Source organism: Mytilus edulis, chromosome 3 (assembly GCF_963676685.1).
Source record: "Mytilus edulis chromosome 3, xbMytEdul2.2, whole genome shotgun sequence".
Lineage (NCBI taxonomy): Eukaryota > Metazoa > Mollusca > Bivalvia > Mytilida > Mytilidae > Mytilus > Mytilus edulis.
In genome coordinates this window covers 21821218-21847553 of record NC_092346.1, presented here as the reverse complement: position 1 = coordinate 21847553, position 26336 = coordinate 21821218, and the positions used below count along the sequence as shown (strand labels likewise).

The 26336-nt window shown below is 32.6% G+C and overlaps 1 protein-coding gene across 24 annotated transcripts in view; it reads right to left on the bottom strand.

The window, feature by feature from the left end:
• Positions 1 to 1148: 1148 nt before the first annotated feature.
• Positions 1149 to 26336, bottom strand: part of LOC139514211 (uncharacterized) — a 96082-nt gene continuing 70894 nt past the window's right edge. For all 24 annotated transcript variants that reach the window (XM_071303045.1, XM_071303038.1, XM_071303037.1 and 21 more), the window contains one exon: positions 1149 to 3748. In XM_071303045.1, coding sequence (XP_071159146.1) covers positions 3656 to 3748 — 93 coding nt within the window. In that variant the 3' untranslated portion in view covers positions 1149 to 3655. The remainder of the gene's footprint in view (positions 3749 to 26336) is intronic.

Sequence of the window (26336 nt, the reverse complement as noted above, 5' to 3'; positions counted from 1 at the left end):
CTACGGTTATTAGATAGACTTGTTAAAGCGTTAAATTATTCGGACGTGAACAGTTAAAAAATCTTGAGAGACTTGACTATGATTTTATTTCACTTTATGTCACAGTTGATCAGAAATTTAATGTCAAATTTACGAATTTTTCATATTGTATTTCAAATTTGAGTTAAATATCATTTTCTGCGGCCCCAGAATGTAAAGAATTGCGCTTATATATATTGTACCTTTTTGCAGTACTGCCACTATCATTGTGACGTCGCGTAATTGTGATACTTATGTTGTATTGAATAGAAACGTAGACGTAGTTCTATCTTTAACGCCTTAGTTAGCTGACAATCAAATACACAACGCAACGCAATACTCTACAAGTATCATCAGTGCCAATCGATAGTCAAACGAAGTATCTTGTGAAATAGTATCATCAGTGCAAATCAATAGTCAAACCGAAGTATCATGTGAAATAGTATCATCAGTGCCAATCGATAGTCAAACCGAAGTATCTTGTAAAATAGTATCATGAGTGCCAATCGATAGTCAAACCGAAGTATCTTGTGAAATAGTATCATCAGTGCCAATCGATAGTCAACCCGAAGTATCTTGTGAAATAGTATCATCAGTGCCTATCGATAGTAAAACCGAAGTATCTTGTGAAATAGTATCATCAGTGCCAATCGATAGTAAAACCGAAGTATTTTGTGAAATAGTATCATCAGTGCCAATCGATAGTCAAACCGAAGTATCATGTGAAATAGTATCATCAGTGCCAATCGATAGTCAAACCGAAGTATCTTGTAAAATAGTATCATCAGTGCCTATCGATAGTAAAACCGAAGTATTTTGTGAAATAGTATCATCAGTGCCAATCGATAGTCAACCCGAAGTATCTTGTGAAATAGTATCATCAGTGCTAACCGATAGTCAAACCTGTGTATAATTAGTAAGATTAGGGTCGAATTAAACAAAACAGAAAATTCTTACACAGGTAAATAAAGTATTACAAATGGCTATAACATTTAATTCGACTTTTTAGTCAATTAAACACTAAGTAGACAAAGTGTGTTGTTTGCCTGCTGTGCTGTGTTCGTGCTTTGAATCTTTGAAGTTTTGATTTTGAGGTAATTTTTTTTTCTAAAGAAGACAACAAGCACAAATAATAATAATTATCATTTAATAGAAAGGTATCAAAACAAAACTAAACTTAAAAAGCTTGTAAACAAATAATATGTAATCTATATTGCAATCAAACTGTTAACAACGTGCAATAACACACCACACAAGGACTAGAACTGTTCAAAGAAATTTGATGTTCTACAAAGTATATTAGTCTTAATAATAAACTATAACAGTTAGGTACAACATTATAAGGTAAACAATTAAGGTACAAATGTAGTTGAACTTAATGTGAGTCGTTTAATGTATAAAGGAACTGTTTTGAAAACAATAACAAAAAGTGTTGAACTGAGAAGTTTGCAGTAAGACGGATATTATTTTTTGGAAATATCATAATTACTTGACTGTCAATTGTTTTATAATCAAAATGAATTCGATAAGCTGTGTAGTTAGTATCAGTAAATAAATGTAACTATATACATATGGGAAACAGCATTAAATGTTACAACATAAAAAATGTATTCAATATTTCATTTTTCTGCTTATCACAAAACACCCTGTTATCACAAAACATAACCTGTTAATATAAGTAATAAACATAGCAAATAAATTCTTACAAATAAATAAATAGAATTGTGCAAATTCAAATACATTATAATCATTTTATGATTTCTAAATCGGTACCATTAAGTGCACCATACTTCAAATAAATTAATATACATCTCAAAAAAATGAATACAAAACGAAACAATGTTCTATCAGTTAAAAACTGCATAAAATCTATTTTTGTGTACAATTAAAAAAATCAATAATCTCGTACAGGAATGTGTGCACTAGGAATTTCAGTCAAACATTCAGGTTTATAAATTTTATAAAGAGTTATCAAAACTTGCGAAGTATAAATGAAACAGAAAAGACCGAATGGTTATATCCTGACTTGTATATTTATGCTCTTTAACTTCGTACTTTATGAGTTTTTGTAGACGAAACGCGCGTCTTGCATATATATAAAATATAGTTCTGGTATCTATGATGAGTTTATTAAATGCATAAACAGCAATCCATACACCGTAAGATTCTTACGGGAGGGTAAACAAAAATTAGGTAGGAAACCTATTTCTGATAAGATTCACAGGCACTTTTTTAAACAATGCCAGTCAAGGTGGATCACAACTGTAAAACTGAGTATCCAACTAAATCTTCTTAAACAGGATTCTTTGCTTATCTGATATTCAATGCTTTTATTTGAAATTATGTCTAAACTAAGAAATAACACGGTAAAATTGTTAAGTGTTCTTAAAGAGGCATCATCTATGAAATTCATGTTCACCCATTTGACTTAAGTTCTCTTCTTTCTTGACTTATAACATACTAAATTGAATATCAAAAGTACAAAAAGTCTAAAATAATCCATTAACAATACATGGACTCGATAATATATACCAGCGTTTCGTGTGTATTTTTTTCTACACGTCATTTAATTTACCATCGAGATGACCTCCAATAACTGTCTATAACCCGATATAAACATAAATTTATAAATAGATAGCAACTACGTGTAATAGATTTTTTTTCGGTCTGTGTGATTTCATAATGTTAGTAAAAACGTAGGTTGATAATCGTTTTTACCTGTATAAGAATGATTCATTTGGATCGAATCAGTCAACTAACTATTCACCCTTGTTTCACTTTCAATGTTAAAATTTCTTTCCTTTTGATAGCTGAATACATGCGTCACCCTTCTCCAGCTAAGGGGTTTAATTGAGAGTCATATGAAAACGGAATCATTGAGGTCGAATTATTCACTTACAAGTGGATAACTCATCAGCAATGTTTTTCAACTTATTTTGACAAAGTTAAAACAACTGGCGAATTACTATTTTACTATTTGACTCTCATTTATGATTGAACAAAACAAATTCTTATTTCATTGTTTTTCATATTTCGTAGCTTAAGCCCATTTAAACTAAATCCTCAACTATATCTCTAGAAATAAGTCAACAACGAAACTTGTAAATGACTGCACAAAAGTTATTGTTATTAAAGACCTATGCAAGTGCTGGCAGTAAAACCAAACATACATAGTATGTAAAATGACTTAATTGAAATTCGTTTTCTTTTAAAAATACAATATTATTGAATTGCAACAATAATCTAGAGAATTGATACTTATGAGGAAACTTTGTCTACTTTTTACGGTTCATCAAATTATATTAACACAGTTTACCTGAAAATTACATTAATTGTCTGTATTTGATTTTTTCTGTGTTGTACGGATTGTTAGTTTTATTGTTTTTACATAATGTTGCATCATCACAGCTATCGTGTTAGTTTTTCTGCGTGGTCATAATCATCGACTCTCTTACAATATTTGATTCTACATTTGATAGCATTTATTATGGTGATTTCAGAATATGCTTTTCACAGACGACACACAAGAAAGGACAAACACTCCAGCTGTCGATTGGACAATGTGAGCAACTAAAATAAGATAACTTTCAAGATGTTATCCTTTCAAACAAATTATATGCTTTAATATTCCAAGTTTCTATAACTTAATTCCAGGTCGTCGACTGTCAAATAAATCCCAAATTCTAATGGTACCATCTTCACTGCATGTCACAAAACGATCCTCCGTTACCTTAAAATAGAACAAAAGTGTGATAAGTCAAAAGTATTATAGAAAACTAGCTTGCACACACTGTATGGTAAGGTTGGCTACAACAAGCTAAATCTGTTCAATCAATGTTGTATATTGGTTTAGGAGATGTAGATTTCATACGTCAAATTAGCTTTATTTCACATAAACCGTAGCTCTGTGATCCGGCATTTAGAGATGTTCGTCCTGGTATTTAAGTTAAGTTTATTTTAAATATAATCAATACTTTTCACATTGGCCATTTTTGTCATCATTAAACATTTAACGTTATGATTACTGAAACGCAATTTTCGCTATATTGTTTACGTTGTTGACAATTCATGATGTCAACTCGTAAAACAACGAACTTTGTAGGTTTTCACCTTTGCAAAAGAATATATAAACATAACTAAAGCACATGGCAGAGGGTATCAAGGAAACAGTAGTATGTCATAAGTCAAAAGAGAAACTCACAATGTCATGGCAAAACTAGAGGCCTAAAGAGCTTCAGTCGCTCAACTTGATCTACGTGCATATTTAAGGACACGCATTATAGACAAGAAAAGAATTCATGACAAAATTCTCTGTTTTGACAATTATCTCCATCTATAATGAACTTAACCCAGTAGGTTCAGAGGAAAATCTGTTTGTAAAATAGTACAAAATTTTAAGAAAAATTTTAAATTTGAAAAATTGACAAGGGATCAATTCACAATTTTGATCATGTTGACTTATTTGTAGAGCTTACATTGATGAACAGCAAAATTTCCTTAAAGTGACCAATGCAAAAAAAAGGGGGGCACAAAACAACAAATTGTCTGATGCATATTTAAGGGTTGTTACATCTTGACCTTTTTTACCATTTAACCCTTTGTCAGATTTGCTCTAAATGCTTTCGTTTCAGAGATATAAGCCAAAAACTTCATTTTACCACTGTGTTCTATTTTTAGCCATGGCGGCTATCTTGGTTGATTGGCAGGATCATCGGATACATTCTGTAAACAATATACCCTAAGGATGACTTGGGCCAAGTTTGGTTTTATTTGGCCCAGTAGTTTAAGAAGCGATTTTTGTAAAGGTTTACGGTCGACCACGACTGATGACGAACGCCAAGTGATGAGAAAAGCTCACTTAGCCATATTGGGCCAAGTTAGTTAAAAATATATTAAACAAAAAGGAAAGAAAAGAAAAGACAAGACAAACAAGTCGACAAAACATAATATACAAACATAGACAGCAAACTTCAATTTCGGAAAGAGTTCCATATGGAAACCCCATAACAGTTAATACATAGAGGTTTTATATAAAAAAAGTTTTAGCAATTTCAAGGGGAAAAAAACCATAAACGTGAATAAAAAGAAAATACTGCTAGGAAAATGTCAATAGCTATATAAATATATCTTTTGAAACAGCTTTGGTACATAATCCCTCTGGCATTTGGAATACCACACTTAAATTAAACCATACGTCAAGTTATTAGATCTACAGACGTGTTCATTAACGTCATCATTTTGGAAATGAGTAAGTTAAAATAAACATCTTTTATTTTTCGCAGGACCAAATTAAAAAAAATGGATGCTCACTAAAAGTTTTCGACTTGTTTTCAAATACTATCTTTTTTTTTAACACAAAATGGATTTCATACAGTATATTACTTATCAAATATGTTATTTCATCCCATTTAGGTGATTGTACCATACCTATTTAATGACACACAAAATTGAATATGAAGCATGCAGAAAATAATTATAGGTTTATTATGTAAAGTTTGTGAATTGAAATTGATCAAGATATATCATATAAAAATGACGAGATCTAAAGAACTTTACATTAAAGGTAAAATTATCATTGACAAATTATTTGTCCCATAAACGGATACAAAATTCTCGTCTAATTGAAAACTAACGTAAATATGAACACCTGTGCTCTATCTTCATTATTCACATAGAAATTTACCTGAAACAGGTGTTACGATTTCAGCTGATAACGAGGATGAGCTTGAAATGATCAATCACTGAATCACCCGTTCAAATTTGACAGATGATTTCAAAATTTTAATGTACAAATTAATAGCCAGGTAATGTAAAATGAAATACACAAGCACTTAAGAAAGCAAACAATAAATGACATTAATACTATCACCGTCATTAAATGCAGGTGTGTTTACTTTGTTTAAATTTAACTATTTATCATAAATAAAAACTTTTACCTTTTCACTTCGGTATGTAGATATTTAAGTACAAATTCACTGTAATAGAATCTCATAGACAAGTAAAATTAGCCGATCAATTAATCAGTTGTACCCCCCTGAAGCAGCAATTAGAATAAGTATATAACTGTGGCGGCAAGAGAAGTTTACGTTAGTTAGTACATCTAGTAAATTTTCAATATGAAAAGGGCTCATTTATACACCAAGTAGATTTTTACAAGCTGTGTCAATAGTACAAGGATGCCTCACTCGCACTATCATTTTCTATATCCAGTGGACCGTGAAATTGGTCTAAACAAATGTGGCACTGAAATTAGAAAGAATCTGATCGTAACATAGGGAACATGTGTACTAAGTTTCGAGTTGATTGGAATTCAACTTCACCAAAACTATCTTGACCAAAAACTTTAACCTGAATCGGAACAGACGGACGGACGGACGCACATACCAGAAAACATAATGGCCAGAAATGGGGCATAAAAATAACAATTTATTTAATTTATAATAATATAAATTATGAAATAAATGTGTTTCTAACTTTTACATTTTTTGTGAACTTTTTCCTTCGAGGAGACTCAACAATAATATGGTTTTATTTGTATTTAAAGACAAAACATCAAATAAATTTAAGTTAGAATGTACTTTCTATAATATTGTTTTAATCTGTATTCGAAATTATCTTATATTGTGAGCATGCAGCTCATTAAGCATGAATCAGCAACATATAAGTGGGGTTTAAGCCAACAAGTATAAAACAAACCATCAAACAAACAATAAGACATCAAGCAGTTAGCCTACTGTCTTAAACATCAATACTGATTCAAAATACCAGTCTCTAAATCGTACCAATGCAGAAAATTTTGGTATATTAATCTTCTATCCTCCATCACCTCCATATTCTATAAATTACAAACGTATCAAAATTGGTGCAGTGAATGTATTTTTTTTCAAAAGTCATTAAAAACACAGAATTATCCCCTCAAATGACAGTAGCAGTATGCATCGTCAACTAGAGTTCTTAAGAACTGCATTGATAATCTGATAAGTGTCTGTGCTTAAATGGCTTTACAATGATTAGTTCGTTGAGTTCTAAAGTTGAAAAAACTTTATTTAATCCCCATTAAAAAAACCACAGCAAACGACTGTTGCTGGTTTCAACAATTAACTCTTCAGAGATATCAGGCACAAATTGTGAACGCCAGACGCGTGTTTCGTGTACAAAAGACTCATCAGTGATGCTCGAACCAAAAAAAATGTTAAAGGCCAAAAAAGCAGAAATGCACTTCTAAGTCTTACTGGTATCACTAAATGGTAACCTGGAATACAACTAACTTTCGTGTTGGAACGGAGCTTTATGGTAGTTTTAGTATATGCATATTTCAAGAATGTTAACTTCATACAAGATGCTTGGTATTGTAAACTTATATATAATGTTTAATAAACGACTTAATCGATGAAAGGTGGACATATATTTGGAGACATGTACTCGTAGAATGAAATCCCTGCTGGTACAAATGACAGTGTATTGCAAAAATAGAAAAAATAACACACACAAATCCGCTTCCACATGACCATGGATAGATTTCGACGCTTGTGCTAGACGAATATATAGAGTGAAATGGTGTAATAATTTGGACAGCGGTATGGTTATTATTATAAAACTTATGTACTTTTTTCTCAACAAAATTCTATAATTTAAACAAATTCAGAAGATTTTTTTTAATTGTTTGTTTCCAGTAAACAATTCGCCGATACGTTTTCCGTATGCAGTGAACTAAGCATGACCCGGGCGTGACCTTTCTCGTAAAAATCCGGTGCTCGCAATACGCATGGATCTGTCATTGAAATAACCTATTATCTTATTGTACATGTTATACACGTGCTCAATATCCATGCTTCTTAGTTGATTGTTTACTATAAGGTGAAAATTTGTATTCTACGGCTTCGAAACACGACAATAAGTTACCAGCCATATATATCACGTCATAACAGACCGAGAGAAACCTTTTTTTTACGATTATACGATATGGATGCGTACAGAATGATAAAATCGTGCACAGAAGACTACGTTTATGATAACTACATGCATTGGTTCAAGAATTGGATAAATATAATAAAGAAGGGAGACTAAAATAGAGGATATTTTAGGTCAAAAACCAAGACAAATAAAACTACAAAAATTAACAATCGAAGGTATCAAAATATACAACAATTTGTTGAAAACCGTAAAATATAAAGGGTAAAAAGTAGACTCCCTTTTCGACAGAAAACACAATTCAAAGACTGGCGCATTTCGACAAGTGGAAAAGATTGAATATTTTCAAAGAAATTGTCATGAAAATAGGAAAAAGGCCCATAAACCAAAATCCAAGGTGGAAGAAACAAATGGCACCATAAAGATTAATAATCTAGCTCATGACACTAGTATGTTCTGGAAAAAAAGGGAATACTAGTATGGTAAATGCAAACTGTTGTTAGAAATAGCATACATACTTAAAAGACAGTCGAAAAAATACCAAAGGGATCGTCAAACTCATTAGTCGAAATCAACTGACAATGATCTGACAAAAAAAATAACGAAAAAATGATGATGTTGCACTCGACGTGTTTCTCGTGATAGTGCGAACCCGGTGATAGGTCTAATTCGGGATGTAAAATTCAAGGAAAAGAGGAGGGGATTGGGGTTTAGACAATCGGAACATCCATAACGCTCAACCATGCAATGTGTGATGGCGTACGTCAATTTTTCGAAGTAATGATTTCAACTTTACCGTTTTGATCTCTTGATTTAAAAGCTTCCGTGTTAGCAGCAACCATCTATCTAAGAAATCTTGACAGAACATTAAGCAGGAATGCAAAAGAAGATGCTCATAGACTTGCAACTTGTAGTGCAATTAAAACAAGTGTTAAAACAAATATGTATCATGACATGTAAAGGTGAAAATTTGAAAAGTGAGATGATGTTTATGTTTATTGCCTAAAGAAAACTTGGATGTTATTCAAAACTAACAGGTATGGACGGGTCCTTTTTAGATTCCTCGAAAACTTTGATGTTTTATTTTGGGTTATATGTGGAAAACGCATATTATGTGAAAATCAAAAGACAGGTGGCACAAATTTAAAGGGGACGATCAAGAGCAAACAGTGGTAAACAGAAAGTATGGATTTTAATTATTCAGAAAGAAATGAGGGATCTGTTGACGCTTCTGTACCCGGAAAATTGAACATCAAAGACAAAAAATATGGATACAAGGTCATTATTAGAATTAAATATGCACATTTTAGGTAGAAAAACAATAGGCTTCTGAAAAGTATAATGACAAAAATATCGAGCTGAGAGGAAAATTGAAAACGGAAAGTCCTAAGGCAAATGGCAAAATCAAAAGCTTTGGCGAATGGATAACAATTGTAATATTCCTGACTTGGTACAGGCCTTTTTTATGTAGAAAATAGTGGATTAAAGCTGGTTTTATAGCTAGTTAATATCTGTCTTAGAGCCTGCTCCATTCATTCAAACTTTGTTGTTAACTAGATCATTCTGACATATCAGCAAGGGCACAGACTGCGCATTTTTATTCTAGACGATGAGACTTTTGAATTCACATATTATGCATAAATCTTTGATGACATACTACCACAGGAAAAAATGATTCGCAAATTTTGTTAGTTTGTACCATTTTTGTTTAATTTGTCTATCACGTCACTCGTGAGTCTTTTGTAGGGGAAACGCGCGTCTGGCGTAAATATAAAATTTCAATCTTGGTATCTATGATGAATTTATTTACAACCACTGGGTCGATGCTACTGCTGATGGAGTTTTAGTTCCCCGAGGGTATCACCAGCCCAGGAATAAAAAATAAAGATAGAATAGTTAGAGAGAGAGAAAATAGTTAGTTAGACAGAGAGACGGGATAGTTAAAGAGAGAAGGAGAGAGGCGGAACAGTGATAGAGATATATAGTGAATGAGAGACAGGAAGACAGGGAGGGAATAGCGTGGAGTGAGTGAGAGACAGAGGGAATTATGAGTGAGTGATGGACAGGCAGTTGTGATTGCGAGAGAGAGAGAGTAGTCTAGTCTATGAGTGAATGCGAGGGAGAAAGCTAGCATTGAGAGAGGAGCAATGTGTGAATTTAAGAGAGAGCAGTAAAATGGAGAACACTGAGAGAGGAGAGTTAGAAAGAATGGACAGCGAACTGTAAATGCGAGAAGTGAATGGGGTACCAGAACGCGAAAGACAGCTGTGAGAGAGTGAGAGGTTGATTGGGCATAATTGTACATTATTTTCTGAGTTCTGTCTCTGTGTGACACGTGAGGTCACAGAAAAGATGAATTTACTGAGAGATGATAAGCTTTATTTACATTTATTGTGCTAGTTTGATAAAGTATACAAGTTGTAATAATTAGTGAGTGTTTGAATTGGGCGAGTTGACCTTTTCCGCCTGCTTACAAAACGAAGAGGAACCAGCTACGGTACTTTATTTGGAGTTTAATTAATTAAAGTAATTACTATAGTAAGCTATGAAGTACATTCATACACTGACTATTTATTATTATATAATACTTCAGACGGTCGTCGGCTGGGAGACAAATCAGCTAAAATATGTTTGCCTCTAATTTAATAGTATATATAGATATACAATTAGATGACGAATATTTCATTCATTTCCTGATGAACAAAACTTATTTTATATATAAATCCAACTTCTTTAGACATGGTAGAATTATTTACTACTTTCTAAAAAGGTAATTATAATGCCCGCGTCACACTGTCCCGATTTTTATGCCGATGGCAACACGATAATGGAAATTGTCAAAATCGGGACTGATCGTATCCAGATCGGGCTATTCGTAGTGCCATCTTTAACCATCGTAGAACCATCGGCCAATTTTTCTAGCCTTCGGGGACAACTTCGGGAAGGGTTCTAAATTTTTTAACATGTTAAAAAATCCCCGAAGGTGCGTCCGATGTTGAGGGTTCGTATTGAGTTCGTATCACCATCCTCACCATCGTAATGTCACCGGGAATCCATCTTTGCACATCGTATTGCATTCGTGTTTCCGTCGTTTCAATCGGGCAGTTTTGACATTACGATGTCTACACGAATGAATCACGAAGAAGACTGAAGGTCTTCCGATGGCAACACGACTTTGTGAAGACCTCGTAATCCCGTCGTGTTGCCATCGAATAAAAGTACGAAGGCGACAAGATGGAACTACGACGGCAATAAATCCAGCTAAATGTAAGTTAATTTTCGCGCTAAAATACATTTAAAGTGCCATTCGCGATATGCACTGGTCAGTCTAATACGACAGTTAAGAAAGACGTTCACAAAACATGGAGCTCATATCATATGATTCTATGAGAACAAGAAAGGCGACAGCGTTGTTTCTATTAATTCAATTGGAACAAGAAGAGTAGCTATCACAGGCTCAGGATTTACTTTTACAAGTAAAATATTATTTTTTGTCAATTTTTCATATCAAATAACATAATGAAGATCAGAAACGCGCCTCGTATACAAACACTGCAGGTACACGTATATAGGGAAACCAACTTTTTCTTCATTATTCTGATTTTTTATGTATCGTCTGAGTTGTTGTCACACGAATGTTTACTCTATAACCATTTTGTTTTCTTTATGTCATATTTTGCCGCATTTGTTGCTTTCCCCACATCTTTCCTTTTGTCTATATTATTATGATATTCTCCTGGAAAGAGCTCTTTTTGATAAAAAGGGATCAACGAACCCATTACCTTACCTTTAAGATAGATCAGTAAACATGGGCATAATTATGGGTGATTATTCAGACTAGTGCACACATTTTACGGTTCAAACAAGGATGCCGAGCGTGGCATCCCCTCGTATGTAACATATTGGGGACAAATATGGACACTATATTTGTATATGACACATGCAGAAAATGGTAAATTGAATATGCATATTTGATACATAAACTATTTTTTAGATAAATCAACCAAAACATTCAGTAACTGGAAATACCTTTAATATTATCTTTAGAACCAGCAGGTAAAAACATGAGCAACCAATTTCCTGTGTATTATGCTATATCAAGGAGAAAAAACAAGTCCATCTGCATGACCTTGACCTTTGGCCTTGAACGTAAAAAATGTCAGATCATTACCAGGAGGAACAATATACCAAATGTGGTTAAAGTCTTTTGAAGCATATTGGTTTTAGAGTGTCCACAAGGGTGATATTGCCTTGTATTACAACTGCCACTGTGACCTTGACCTTTGAACTTTAAAGTCAATATCGCTTAGGATATTCTTAACGAGTAACACCATACCACGTTTTGAGCATTTTGGTTCTAGAGTGTCCATAACAATTTTATCTACAAGCAACTTACATGTAGTAGGCGAAGGAATAACAAACTAAGTTTTATAAGAATTTGACAAAAATTTGGCATGGCAGACTTGTACAGAAACGATATGTTGTCGAAATTCTGTTCGTATCTTTTAGACATCATATGGCCATCGCGCCATCATCGTAATCTATCGTGTAGCCTTCGTAATCCATCGTGTAGCCTTCGTGATCCATCGTGTAGGCTTCGGCTGAGATATGAAGCTTAAATACCCGTCTTCGGTTAACCTTCGTATGTCCATCTTTTGCTATCGTATATAATTTCGGCACCATCGTATAGACTTCGTTATTCATCGTACTTGCTTCGGTCACTTTTTGGTATTTTAACGAGATCGGGACCAACTTTGTACGAACTTACAATTTTCGCATTCGGGTGTCCATCGTATATAAAAATCGGGACAGTGTGGCGCGGGCATAATTGAGGGCAGATGTCTCATTGTAACATGGCTTTTGAGTATTGCAATATTGTAAATTTATCACGTATGTTATGATGTTTTTTTTATTTGATTTTGTATACTGTTTTGTTTTCATATGGTTGTTTATTGTTTGTTTAAACTGGTATTGCCACAGTAACTGTTTAATGCCAATAAATAAAAATATTAAGATACCTTTAGAAAATATATCATAGTTTTGTCTTACAAAAATCTATAACACTATGTATCATTGATAACTGCAATATAACAACAAATGTATAACTGGTTACAAGGCATTTGCTTATTTAAGGTTTGTGAATGTCCCGGCATATTGTATTTGAGGTTCGTACTCCAAGTATAAGGGTAATGAAGACACACGGCAATTCATCTTTTAAATATACATTAAGACCTTATTAGAGAAAAAAATTACATGTCAAGCACATAAAATGATGGAAAAGGTTGATTGAGCGAGAGCTTTTAGAGAGGTTTAGGTCGTTAAATACTTCCGTATAGTAGATCAAAACATTTTTTTCCGTCAGACTATGTGCAAAATGTTGCTTTGTAGAGGTTCAAAGTCCCTAAATAGATGGGCACTTTGTTGTTAATTTGGACACACGAAATTCATAACGTGTTTATTGCATTTGAATGCCTAACGTGACGGATGCAAGATGGTAAAAATATAGGACTAAGATCAGAAAAAAAAAGAAGATAGCTGGAAAACGCATGACTGTGCACAAAGATAATATAACTTGGTATAAACAGGTGTGGTATGAGTGACAATGAGACAACAGCTTGGATTTTAAACCAAGCGTGTGAGAATTCTTCACGCCAGTGAGTTATTCTGAACCTGTAAGTTCCTTTGAGAATGGAAGAAGATTAAAGAATTCTTCGGTTTTGCAGTTTCATATGTGTCACAGGTTTATATTTCAATGTTAGGATTTTGGAATTACGGTTTGAAATTTTGAATCTCTGTTTGCCAAGTTATTTACGTTCAGAGGAATTAATGAGTTTGGACCTTAATTCATATCAAAAATGATTTCACCTTTAAAGTTAATCTTAGAGAGTATTTTGGGAATTTATTCTTATTTTCTCAAAGTTGGATTTAATTGATTCTCGAAATTCAAACAATGATAATTGTAAGTAGTAAGTTGTTCCAAAGTTACAATTAATTCGTGTTTCAGAAGAGTTTTTAAAATACATTTTTTTCTTCTCAAACTTTATTGGTATCAAAATAATATTTTTTTTAGGGGGAATATGAAACTCATATACAACAATAACCTACAGCTACCTACACATTAGATGAACGCGAATTGAAGTAGGACTGACAACGCTTCCGAATCTTCTTTTATCCAGTATATACTTGTGAAGAGGTTATGTTTTTTGGTTGTCGGTCTGCATTTTGTGAGATTTTTTCCAAGAAATGTCAGTTTCTTTCTTTATTGGATCTGAAGAACTTGCATCTCAAACAATCGTTCGTGTCTCAAGCAAACTAACACGTTCCGATGTTTTATATATTTGTTTGATGCCTGAGTATTAGGCATTGCACATCTACGAGTCTGCTAAAGCATACTATGTGACCAATAACCATGGTAGCTTACTTTTTCATTTAATGCAACCCAAAATTATTCTCAATATTTGATGGCATTTTAAAGTTAAATGGATATAATTTGATCAAAACTGAAAACTAAAAAGCAAAACTATATCGAATTTCGATAAACAAACAACATAACAAGAAACTGTCGTATTACGACTAAGTAACATGATAACAGAACGGCTGAAATAGACGGTAATGTGTTAAGTAATATGTCCTGGTCATTCATGTGTATCAATCTACAGCTGATATTTTTTTTCTTAATAAACCGTAAATAATGTCGGTGGTTCAATAACAATCCAAACTTCCCATAGTGAAAAATAACTGTTTTTATTTCCTTTCTATTTTTCCCATTTTGAAATTTTAGTTAACCAATAGCTAAACTACACCTAACTAAATTTAGCGATTTTATATAGTTATGACGTTATATCGGATTTCTACACCCCCTACATTGTTAATTTCCAAAAAGAAATTCTCTGAGTAGAAGAAAGCCGACATACTTTGATAGTAACGCATTGACACCTTATGACCAACACAGAGATTTTCCATTCTTACAATCTGTCAAATAATTCAATGTCTATTCATGAAATAACAGTTAGTGTCAAGGCCTGAAAAGGTATACACTAGAACTGGTAATGCTAAAATGAATCTCTCTGCTCACCTGACAGTGACACCTGTGAACCTTTATTTCAATACTTGCGTTATATAAGAAATAGAATAAACAAGGATCACACCACAAGACAATATAAAGTATATTTACTGCATGAAAACGATAGTTAAATAATGATTTAAAATAAAATTTCATTTAAGGTCGTTGTTTAACAATTATTCCACATAGGCTAGTGGCATAAAAAAGGGGGGTTGAGATTTCACATAACACCTGTAAGTCCGACGCTTTTAAGAGCCTGTCCCAAGTCAGGAACATTTAGCCTTTGTTAGTCTTGTGAGTTTCTTTATTATTTTTTGGGTTTTTTTTTCGCTGTTTTGCGATGCGTCCATTTTCGCTAGTATATATTTTTGTTTAGAGGCCATCTGAAGCCCACCTCCGAATTTTACAGTTGAGTCTTAGACCGATTGGTGGCCTTGGTCTGTTTTCTGTTCTTTTGGTCGGGTTGTTGTCTCTTTGACATAATTCCGATTTCCATTCTCAATTGTATTAAAAATCTGCCTGATGTGGCCAGGCTCTTTTGTGATTGAAATGTTGCTTTGAGTTTGACTTTTGATATGCTAAGATTATTTAACTTGTACAAGGGGAAAAGGAATACCTTCTTCTGAAAAGATGGTTTGATCACCTTGAGAAGCCTGTTATTGCAAAACTGATAATAAACGTAAAGCCAAAAACGCAAATTAGATGACGTTACAAATTTATAGTTAGCTGTCAGTATAAAACATGACGGTGTGCGTCAGACAAAAACACCCAATAGCACTAGGTTAAGTTTCTTTGATATTGAGTACCACAGGTTTCTAATATATAATGTTCGTGAACTAAAATTATGCACATCATTTTTAAATGAGTGCACATAAAGAAGTGTCAAGTAGATCAAAACAATTCACAAGAACTAAAAATGCTTCTAAATGAATATTGTGGACCAGAAATCAATGAACACAACTTGATACAAACGAAAATTAAGGTTCGGTACGTACTAACAGCTGATAAAAATGTGGTAATTCTTAGAATATTTAGAATAATATCAACAGATGGTCATACAACACACGAGTCTTAAGTATGATATATATTGTTTTAAGAAAGAAGCAACTCGAGTTGAAACAAATGAGAACCGACACCTGACAGAGGTATAACACGTGCATACATCACCTTGTAATTATACCCTGAAGAATAATGTATTTTGATGTACTTATGAAAAGATACCTTTGATAATAATGCGATAATAATGTGTTCCTGTAAAAAAAAAAAAGGGAAAGACTACATCAAACAAATGACAAAGAAATGAGCAGACATTGCTTTAAACTATGATCCCTTGTGCAAGCAGAAATGGTTTAAAGACTATTTTTTTAAGAATAAATTACGAGATTAACTGATTACCAGTAATGTTGTTAAACTTATTCAGACAGATCTACTGAATGATAAAATACCAGATTTGAGGGAAATAGCCAATGTGGTGAATAAATAACAATACAATTTTAATAGTTCACGAAAACTAAATATCGTAATATCCAATTAAACAAAAACAAAAATATTTTAAGGTATGGTAAACACAAAACATCCGATTCGATTAAGTCAGTGATAGTCAAAAGTAAAAGCATGATAGTTTAGATAAAGATTAGATTGTCGCAAAAAATATTCTTTTCTCCAAAAAGTATCTGCTAGATCTTATTGACAAAATACTGAAGTGCCCACACACGCGTACTGTAAGTTCTATACAAAATAATATCAAATACCACAGGTATTTAACACTTTAAAATTGGGGAGTCCAAGCGGAAAGGTCAATGTTAAAATTGGAGTTGAATTTCTCATTCACTGAAATACCATACGACAGAGGGTATAGATATACAAAAAGGATAACATTCCATCAACAAACCATATTGCATTCTTTATAAGCGTTAAATACTTCGGGTGGAAATGATGTCCTGTCATAAGCAGTTTAATCTATTATATACCCGACGATAAACTGCATAGAACAGATGTATTATTGTGGTGTTACAAGTCCCAGATCGTTAATTTTGAAATACGAGGAAGCTTATCTTTCCATTGATGTAGTATCCGACATTACAAATCTGACAGCTCTCTAATTATCACAATATTATACTTCTGTTTAACTCTTAATGAAACACCAGTCTGGAATCTTGTCAGATACATACGCGTTTCCGATTAAATGAATAATGAACTTTATTTAAAAAGGCAAAAGATCAGAATGTGTTGCAGTTTTAACAAGGTTATCGCTTAATTTTGAAAGGTTGACAGTAAACCTTTATGGAAAACCTTTAACAAAAGGAGCCAAATAAAGCAAAACAATCCGCCATATACAAAAAAAGGTTCAAAATTAATAAAAACTCGTGAAGTATTATTCATAAAAGTTTAAGAATAGGATGTGGTATGAATGCCAATGATACAACTCTCCACAAGATACCAAAATGACACAGAAATCAACATCTAAAGTAAAACAATTCGAACGAGAAAACTAACGCCGTTCTTTGTACAAAATAATGAACGAAAAATTATTATGATACCGGTATACAGCAACAAACAACAACCAATGAATTATTATAATAGGCTCCTGTAAAAACCAATATTCTATTCCATTATTCGGTTTGCAACTTATACTGTCATATTTCTTCCAGTATAAGTGGAAACAATATTATAAATAAATTCAATGATTTTACAATCACAAAAACAGTGCCGTGCAAAAATTGATAGAAATTGTAGATGGTGAATCAGAATTAGCTTTTATACTTTTGAATATGTTCCATTTATGTCATATGGTGAGGTCTTTGATAAATATAGATACAAAAAATCTAATCTTCCTTAGCGTTCGGCATTGTCTATATCTTGCTAAAAGTTGTGAACTCTTGGGGTCCATCTGAACATTCAATTAACTGTCAAGTAAAACAAAAACAGAAACAAAAGCGCATTTCTTACATAGATAATTTAGTATAATAAAGAACTACTATTAAGTGGTTAAAGAAGACCGATAGATTGTACAACACTTAGTATCCTTTACCTGAATGTTGATAACGAAATGAAATAACCAGTGTTGAAAAAAACAACAATTTGTGTCAAGTTTATTCACATCAAATTGGGAGTAGGCATACTCTTGTACATGGAGGTAAACTCATCATAGATACCATGATTAAAATTGTGTACACCAGACGAACGTCTACAAAAGACTCATCTGGGATGCTCAAAGCAAAAGCTGTTAAAAGGACAATTAAAGTACGAAGTTGAAGAGGATTGAGTTCTGTTCGTATTTTAACAGCAAAACATGCTTACAACCGACTGATGGCTGTTAATCTATGTGTCATTTGATCTCTTTGGAAGAGTTGTCGCATTGGCAATCATACCATCTTCTTTTTTATATTTCAAACGGTAAAGCTGTGAATATGAACACGAAATAGCACATTTTAATTGAAGTCACGTTAACAAGTTCACTCATTATAATGGAAGGGAACTAAAATTGCATTCCTCCAATATAAGTGTCATTTTTCAAGTTTGAATATTTACCTAATTGATCATTTTATTTGATTGATGCAACCACCGATAACTGTTATTTAGTTCCTAAACACTGTTTTCATTATTTACGAAAGGTTCTATAAAACGATCATCCAACTGAACGAAGGAAAATATTAAAAGCAAACATAATGCTACTATCTATTATTATAACACATGTGTGTAGTTGGTGATTTAAACACATGTTGAACATTTGTTTTGTGAAAGGCTTTTAAGTATATGCAAGGATCTACAACAATTATGTAACAATATGAAATTAAAATACCTCAAGGGACTATTAATTTGTCAAGGTTAAAATTGTTACAATGAAGATGCACCTGTGCTTAATGAATATTTTCCATCAAACATGTACTATCATTACTGATATTTCCATGAAGTAGGGATGAAAAAAAAGGTACTAGGTCAACTTGAAACTGAACCTCACAAGGACTATCATTTAGCTAAAATACAAATGTTCAGTGAACAATTACAAAACCTCGCAGTGGTACTTGGTTAAAGTCTTGAGTAATTTTTGGCCTACCTGAGCGTATTAGCTTACTTCTTATAGATTGTATCATGATACTCTCAAAAGTCATTAGAGGAATTCTTATGTTCAGATTGCATAATTTGAATATTAAAAGCGAAATCTCTGAGGTCATCAGCTCAGTGAACTTTTCAATAATCCTGACAAATTAACTATTTTTGAAATATGACATGGGGTTTATTCATTTAATATCAACCGACAATAAATTATAACAAAAGGTTCACCTTTCTATTCTGACATATGATATAAAACTATACTTAGCCAAGTCAAAACAAAAGGTGTAATTAATTCTTTATGTGACAGACTTTGCAAAGATTCCATGCCCGCAAAGACCCCCTGTAGTCAATTTAATGTAGTTTATTTAAAATGTGTTTAACACAATTTTGATGGAAGCAGAAAACTTCATTCATTACATCATACTGTTAAGTAATATAGTTATATGGTAATAGTAAGTACATTATTGATGATGCAATAACAGGTTATGGAGACAGTAACTAAACAACAGTAAAATTCAAGACGTCAAGAAGTAAACATATGCTTTTCACATTCAACAAAGATCCATACAATATGTCAAGCTAAATCACTTCTGACATTTCGAAGAGATGAAATATTTAAGAAACTACAAATGAACTAGCTGCAATTCTAAACCTCAAATGTTCTTATGAATAACCATGCTGTCAAAGTTTAACTGGTTCAAGATTACTGAGCCCTCCCATTTAAATCTTGACCAATAGACTTATAAGAAGCTTACAACTATAAAATGGTCAGAACAAGCACTTAAACTTAATTGTAAAGTAGATGAAAATACAATTGCAAAATTAAAAACCAATTGTTAAAGGAACAATTGGATGTGTTTATGTTTAAAAATAACTCATTATTATATTCAGAAATTTGCATGAAAAACAGTGGCTCTGGCATCAGAAGATATTTTATCTTACATTGACTCCAAAAATTGATTACAGGACATTATTGACTGAAATAAATGAGATATATATATATGTTCCTGGTTGTAGTTACTTCAACATGATTTAGTCCTAAACAGTTACTTTCTTTTAACAAAATATCACTTCCAATCTTTCATTTATATTAGGTCAAGTCCTTACAATTAGGAACACTTTTTTGATATTTCTTTTTTAGGAGAAACAAAAAAAACCCATCTAAAACAACTAAAAAAAAACTAGAGGCTCTCGAGAGCCTGTTCGCTCTCATCTGTATATATTGATGCTTTGGAAATCAGGTAAAATAAGGTTAAAATCAAAATTAATAGTATTAGATATTAGATATTATAAGTAACTATAATAATATCGAAGATAATAACCAAAAATTGAAAAATTTCTGTAAAATTACTAACTTAGGGCCAACTACAGATTGTTGGAATCGCCTGAAATTTCAGGGCAGATAAATCTTAATCTAATATCATTTTTGCCACCTGTTGGATTTGCTTTAAATGATTTAGTTTCAGAAATATAAACCCACCACTGCATTTTACCCCTATCTTCTATTCTTAGCCATGGCCAGATTGGTTGGAAGGTGTGGTCATCAGAAACATTTTTTGAAACTACATACCCTGATGATCATTATGGCAAAGTTTGGTTAAATTTGTCTCAGTAGTTTCAGAGAAGATTTTTGAAAAAGATAATAATTTAAGAAAAATTGTTAAAAATTGACTATAAAGGGCAATAACTCCTTAAGAGGTCAACTGAAAATTTTAATTGTGTTGACTTTTTCATAGATCTTACTTTGCTGAACATTATTGCTGTTAACAGTTAATCTCTTATCTATTATAATATTCAAGATATTAATCAATAAAATGCTTTGCTGAGTGCAGCCTAATATGACCGCAGATCTAGAGGTTGAACCGTGAACAGTTGGGGCAAGTTTGGACACAATATTCAAGTTTGATACTATCAGAATCTGGATTGTGATCAAATTTTTGACATACTATAGGTGTCTGACACAAAACTAATGTGCAATTGAAGGTTTCTTCTTAAAACTTTTCAAAAATCCCCCCCCCCCCTAGTCATTTTAAATTACCTTCATCAGAATTTTTAAAACTTCTAAAAATAAATTGACACTGAATCACCTGAAGACAATACATTGTCCATTAACCAGGACAACCTTGTTTACCCCTTTGAAGTCCCTAATTCCTAAACAGCTTGAGCCATAACCTCCAAAGCCAATTCTTACCATCCCTTTGTGGTATGGAAACTTGTGGTAGAATATCAGAGAGATCCATACACAATTCCAGAATTTATTGTCTTGAAACAAGGAAAATGCTTATTTCAGCCCCTTTTTGGTCCCTATTCCTACACTGTTCAGACCATAAACTCCAAAATCAATCCCAATCTTCCTTTTGTGGTCATAAACCTTTTGTTTCATAGATATCTATTTACTTATACTGAAGTTATTGTACGATAACCAAATGTCTTGGACGATGCTGACAACAATATGATACCAATAATTTAAGGAAATTTGCAGTTTTCATACGAAAATTTTGCAACATTCCTTGTTTGTATTTTGAAAAAATATTGTTCCCAAAATAAATATTACCCTGATTTTCAATTGACATTATAATTATACATTGAAATCATATTGGAAAAGTTATACAGTAAACAAAACAAACAAGAGACTCCAATAAGTTTGCTCACCTGATAAAAATTATGCCAGTTTTCTTCATTGTAATCAGTAACATAGTACAACATGTAATATAATAAACTAACTTTTTTAAGAACTCATATAAGCTGTCAATTGACAATTTTGACAAAGTTGACTTACTAATTGATCTTATTTTGATAAACGCTTTTATCTATAACAATTTTTTATTGCAAAAAGCAAAAATTACTACAAACAGGTTGTCCATTTTTTCCCTGAAAATTGCACAGGAGATAGACATTGACATCCTGTTTAATTCTACCTATATCAGAATGAGATATAAGCCAAAAACATTGAAATATACTAAACATTGACATTTACAGGACAATTAATCCCAAATAGTTTACTGATAGACTTTGACCTGATTTTTACCCTATATCAGATTTGCTTTTTATAAAAAAAAAAAAAAAATTGTGCAATTCATCTTTTTTAACTTAGCCATACAAAGGTGGATAACTCTTATAGTAAAAATTTTATAAAGGAATGAAATTTTATTTTTCACTGTAGCAAGAATACAAATGGGGTGAAACCATTTTTTCTAAATGTATATAATTAAACTTATCTTCCCATTTTTATTTTAAAATCCTATTTGATATATTTTTTCCTTTTCACAAAAAAAGTGCTTATTCATGAATTATCTACCGGTATGCAAAACTTATAGCTTATAAAACAAGTGTTATCACATTTTTTTTTAAAAAGCATGAAAATATTTACATTTTGCCAAAGTAAAAGCAAATTCTATCTGAGGAATTATTTAGTGATAATCCACCTTAAGACAGTAAATACATTAAAATAGTTCTGCAGTTAAGTCTGTGGTTGTAGAGGTTTGTTCCTTGGTGTCTAAAGGATGATGAGATAAATATTGTTTATGAATACTTCAGTAATTTCAATGCAAAAGGGTTTTGAAATTGCAATCTTAATATTAAGTAAGGGATGATACAGTTTTGATCCCATGATCATTTTCTTATGAAAATTTGCTTACAAACTATTTCCCTCCTCAGAAAAATTCAAGAAAGTAATAAAAATAAAAATACCTTCAAGTGCTACTTAAGGTGGTGTGGGTGTCTTTCACCATCTTGGATTGTAAAAAAAACAGAAAACCTAAAGTCCAGAGTTTTAATCAAGTTAGCAAAATTTTATGCAGGAATGCAGATAATTAATGTGAATTTGCATTTAAAAGAACAAATTTATAAGATAACAGCTTACAAATATTAATATTTTTTCCTTTGATTTTTAATGTTTTAAAATTGGCATTAAGGGGAAGTAACTCTAAAATGGTGCATTTTCTGAAGGAATCTACATGGAATTTTGCTATTTTGTATTTTAACCAGAAAAAAACATAAGGTGACCCTTTCTTTTCTTTTGATATTCTCAAAACATTTTCTAAAAGATATCTTCTAGCCAAGCTTCTAGTCACATAAGGACGTTTTTTGCTGTATAATCCATACAAAATGTGTCATTTTGTCGCAACTTGTAGTTTGAGAAAATGCACGATGACCTATAATTTTTATTATATTTTTTAACATATATCAATAACAAGAGTGCACACACAGAAATGTCTCGCCTTCTTTACTAATCATTGATATTATGTTGATACTCCTAAATCTAAAGCTTTATTATGACTGTCACATAGACTTAACATGAACCATGAAAATGAGGTCAAGGTCAGTTGAACCATATGCCAGGCAGACATGTACAGCTAACAATGCTTCCATACAACAAATATAGTTGACCTATTGCTTATAGTTTAAGAAAATAGACCAAAACACAAAAACTTAACAGCAATGAACCGTGAAAACCAGGTCAAGGTCAAATAAAAGCTGTACGACTGACATATAGATCATAAAATATTTCCATACACAAAATATAGTTGACCTATGACATATAGTATTAGATAAAAAGACCAAAACTCAAAAACTTAACTTTGACCACTGAACAATGAAAATGAGGTCAAGGTCAGATGACATCTGCCCGCTAGACATGTACACCTTACAATCATTCCATACAACAAATATAGTAAACCTATTGCATAAAGTATGAGAAAAACAGAGCAAAACACAAAAACTTAACTATAACCACTGAACCATGAAAATGAGGTCAAGGTCAGATGACATCTGCTCGCTAGACATGTACATCTTACAATCATTCCATACAACACATATAGTAGACCTATTGCATAAAGTATGAGAAAAACAGACCAAACCACAAAAACTTAACTATAACCACTGAACCATGAAAATGAGGTCAAGGTCAGATGACACCTACCAGTTGGACATGTACATCTTACAGTCCTTCCATACACCGAATATACTAGCCCTATTGCTTATAGTATCTGAGATATGGACTTGACCACCAAAACTTAACCTTGTTCACTGATCCATGAAATGAGGTTGAGGTCAAGTGAAAACTGTCTGACGGGCATGAGGACCTTGCAAGGTACGCACATACTAAATATAGTTATCCTATTACTTACAGTAAGAGAGAATTTAACATTGCAAAAAATCTGAACTTTTTTTTCAAGTGGTCACTGAACCATGAAAATGAGGTCAAGGACAATGGACATGTGACTGACGGAAACTTCGTAACATGAGGCATCTATATACAAAATATGAAGCATCCAGGTCTTCCACCTTCTAAAATATATAGCTTTTAAGAAGTGAGCTAACACCGCCGCGGCCACCGTAGCCGCCGCCAGTTCACTATCCCTATGTCGAGCTTTCTGCAACAAAAGTTGCAGGCTCGACAAAAACTATGTTTATGCTAAATAAAAACTATGTTTATGCTAAACAAGAGTGCACACGCTGAAATGTCTCGCCTTCTATACTAATCATTGATATTATGTTGATAGTCTTAAGTATAAAGCTTTATTACAACTGTCTCATAAACTTAACATTAACCAAGATAACTAAACAAAGACCAATGAACCATGAAAATGAGGTCAAGGTCAGATAAACCATGCCAGGCAGACATGTACAGCTAACAATGCTTCTATACAACATATATAGTTGACCTATTACTTATAGTTTAAGAAAAATAGACCAAAACACAAAAAATTAACACTGTGCAATGAACCGTGAAAATGAGGTCATGGTCAAAAGAAACCTGCGCTACTGACATAAAGATCATAAAATATTTCCATACACCAAATATAGTTGACCTATGGCATATAGTATTAGATAAATAGACCAAAACTTAAAAACTTAACTTTGACCACTGAACCATGAAAATGAGGTCAAGGTCACATGACATCTGCCCGCTAGACATGTACACCTTACAATCATTCCATACAACAAATATAGTAGACCTATTGCATATAGTATGAAAAAAACAGACCAAAACACAAAAATTTAACTATAACCACTGAACCATGAAAATGAGGTCAAGGTCACATGACATCTGCCCGCTAGACATGTACACCTTACAATCATTCCATACAACAAATACAGTAGACCTATTGCATATAGTATGAAAAAAACAGACCAAAACACAAAAATTTAACTATAACCACTGAACCATGAAAATGAGGTCAAGGTCAGATGCCACCTGCCAGTTGGACATGTACACCTTACAGTCCTTCCATACACCGAATTTACAAGCCCTATTGCTTATAGTATCTGAGATATGGACTTGACCACCAAAACTTAACCTTGTTCACTGATCCATGAAATGAGGTCGAGGTCAAGTGAAAACTGTCTGACAGACATGAGGACCTTGCAAGGTACGCACATATCAAATATAGTTATCCTATTACTTATAATAAGAGAGAATTTATCATTACAAAAAATCTGAACTTTTTTTTCAAGTGGTCACTGAACCATGAAAATGAGGTCAAGGACATTGGACATGTGACTGACGGAAACTTCGTAACATGAAACATCTATATACAAAGTATGAAGCATCCAGGTCTTCCACCTTCTAAAATATAAAGCTTTTAAGAAGTTAGCTAACACCGCCGCCGTAGCCGCCGCCGCCGGATCACTATCCCTATGTCGAGCTTTCTGCAACAAAAGTTGCAGGCTCGACAATAAAAACTATGTTTATGCTAAGTATGAACAAATTCTCTCATTTTAGTTTTAGACACCCATGAGCCATATACAACATTGCACAACACAAATAATAATTTTATTCAATCTTCTAATTTCGTGAAAAGTAAACTTTTGAAATCTTTTAAAGTACAAATAATGACACCATGTTTCTAAAACAGTTAAGAAGAATTTTAATCTTAAAGCAGATTAACTCAGAAATAAAAATATTATAAGGTTGCACTTGGTTTGGTTGTATAACATGAAACACTTTAAGGGAAAATCTTTCCAAACATTTATGAGCAACTATGTCATTCTAATGAACCGCACTGTTAACAAAGGGTAACTTATGAGAAAAAATGACAATATGTAAAAAGCCAGCAATAAAAGTGGGTGGAAATTAGTACAAACTCTTATAAGACAGAGAAACAGGTGTTTTGATACTTTATGAATATGTTATGACAGGTAATAATATTTAAATGTATTGTAGGCGTAGAGAAGAGCAGTAAATTTGACAGGCTATAAGGTGATATACCTACAGTAATTCAGCTGTCCACTTTTAAGAATGTGACAAAGGGAATAGTTTATATATAACTATATTTGTAGAAAA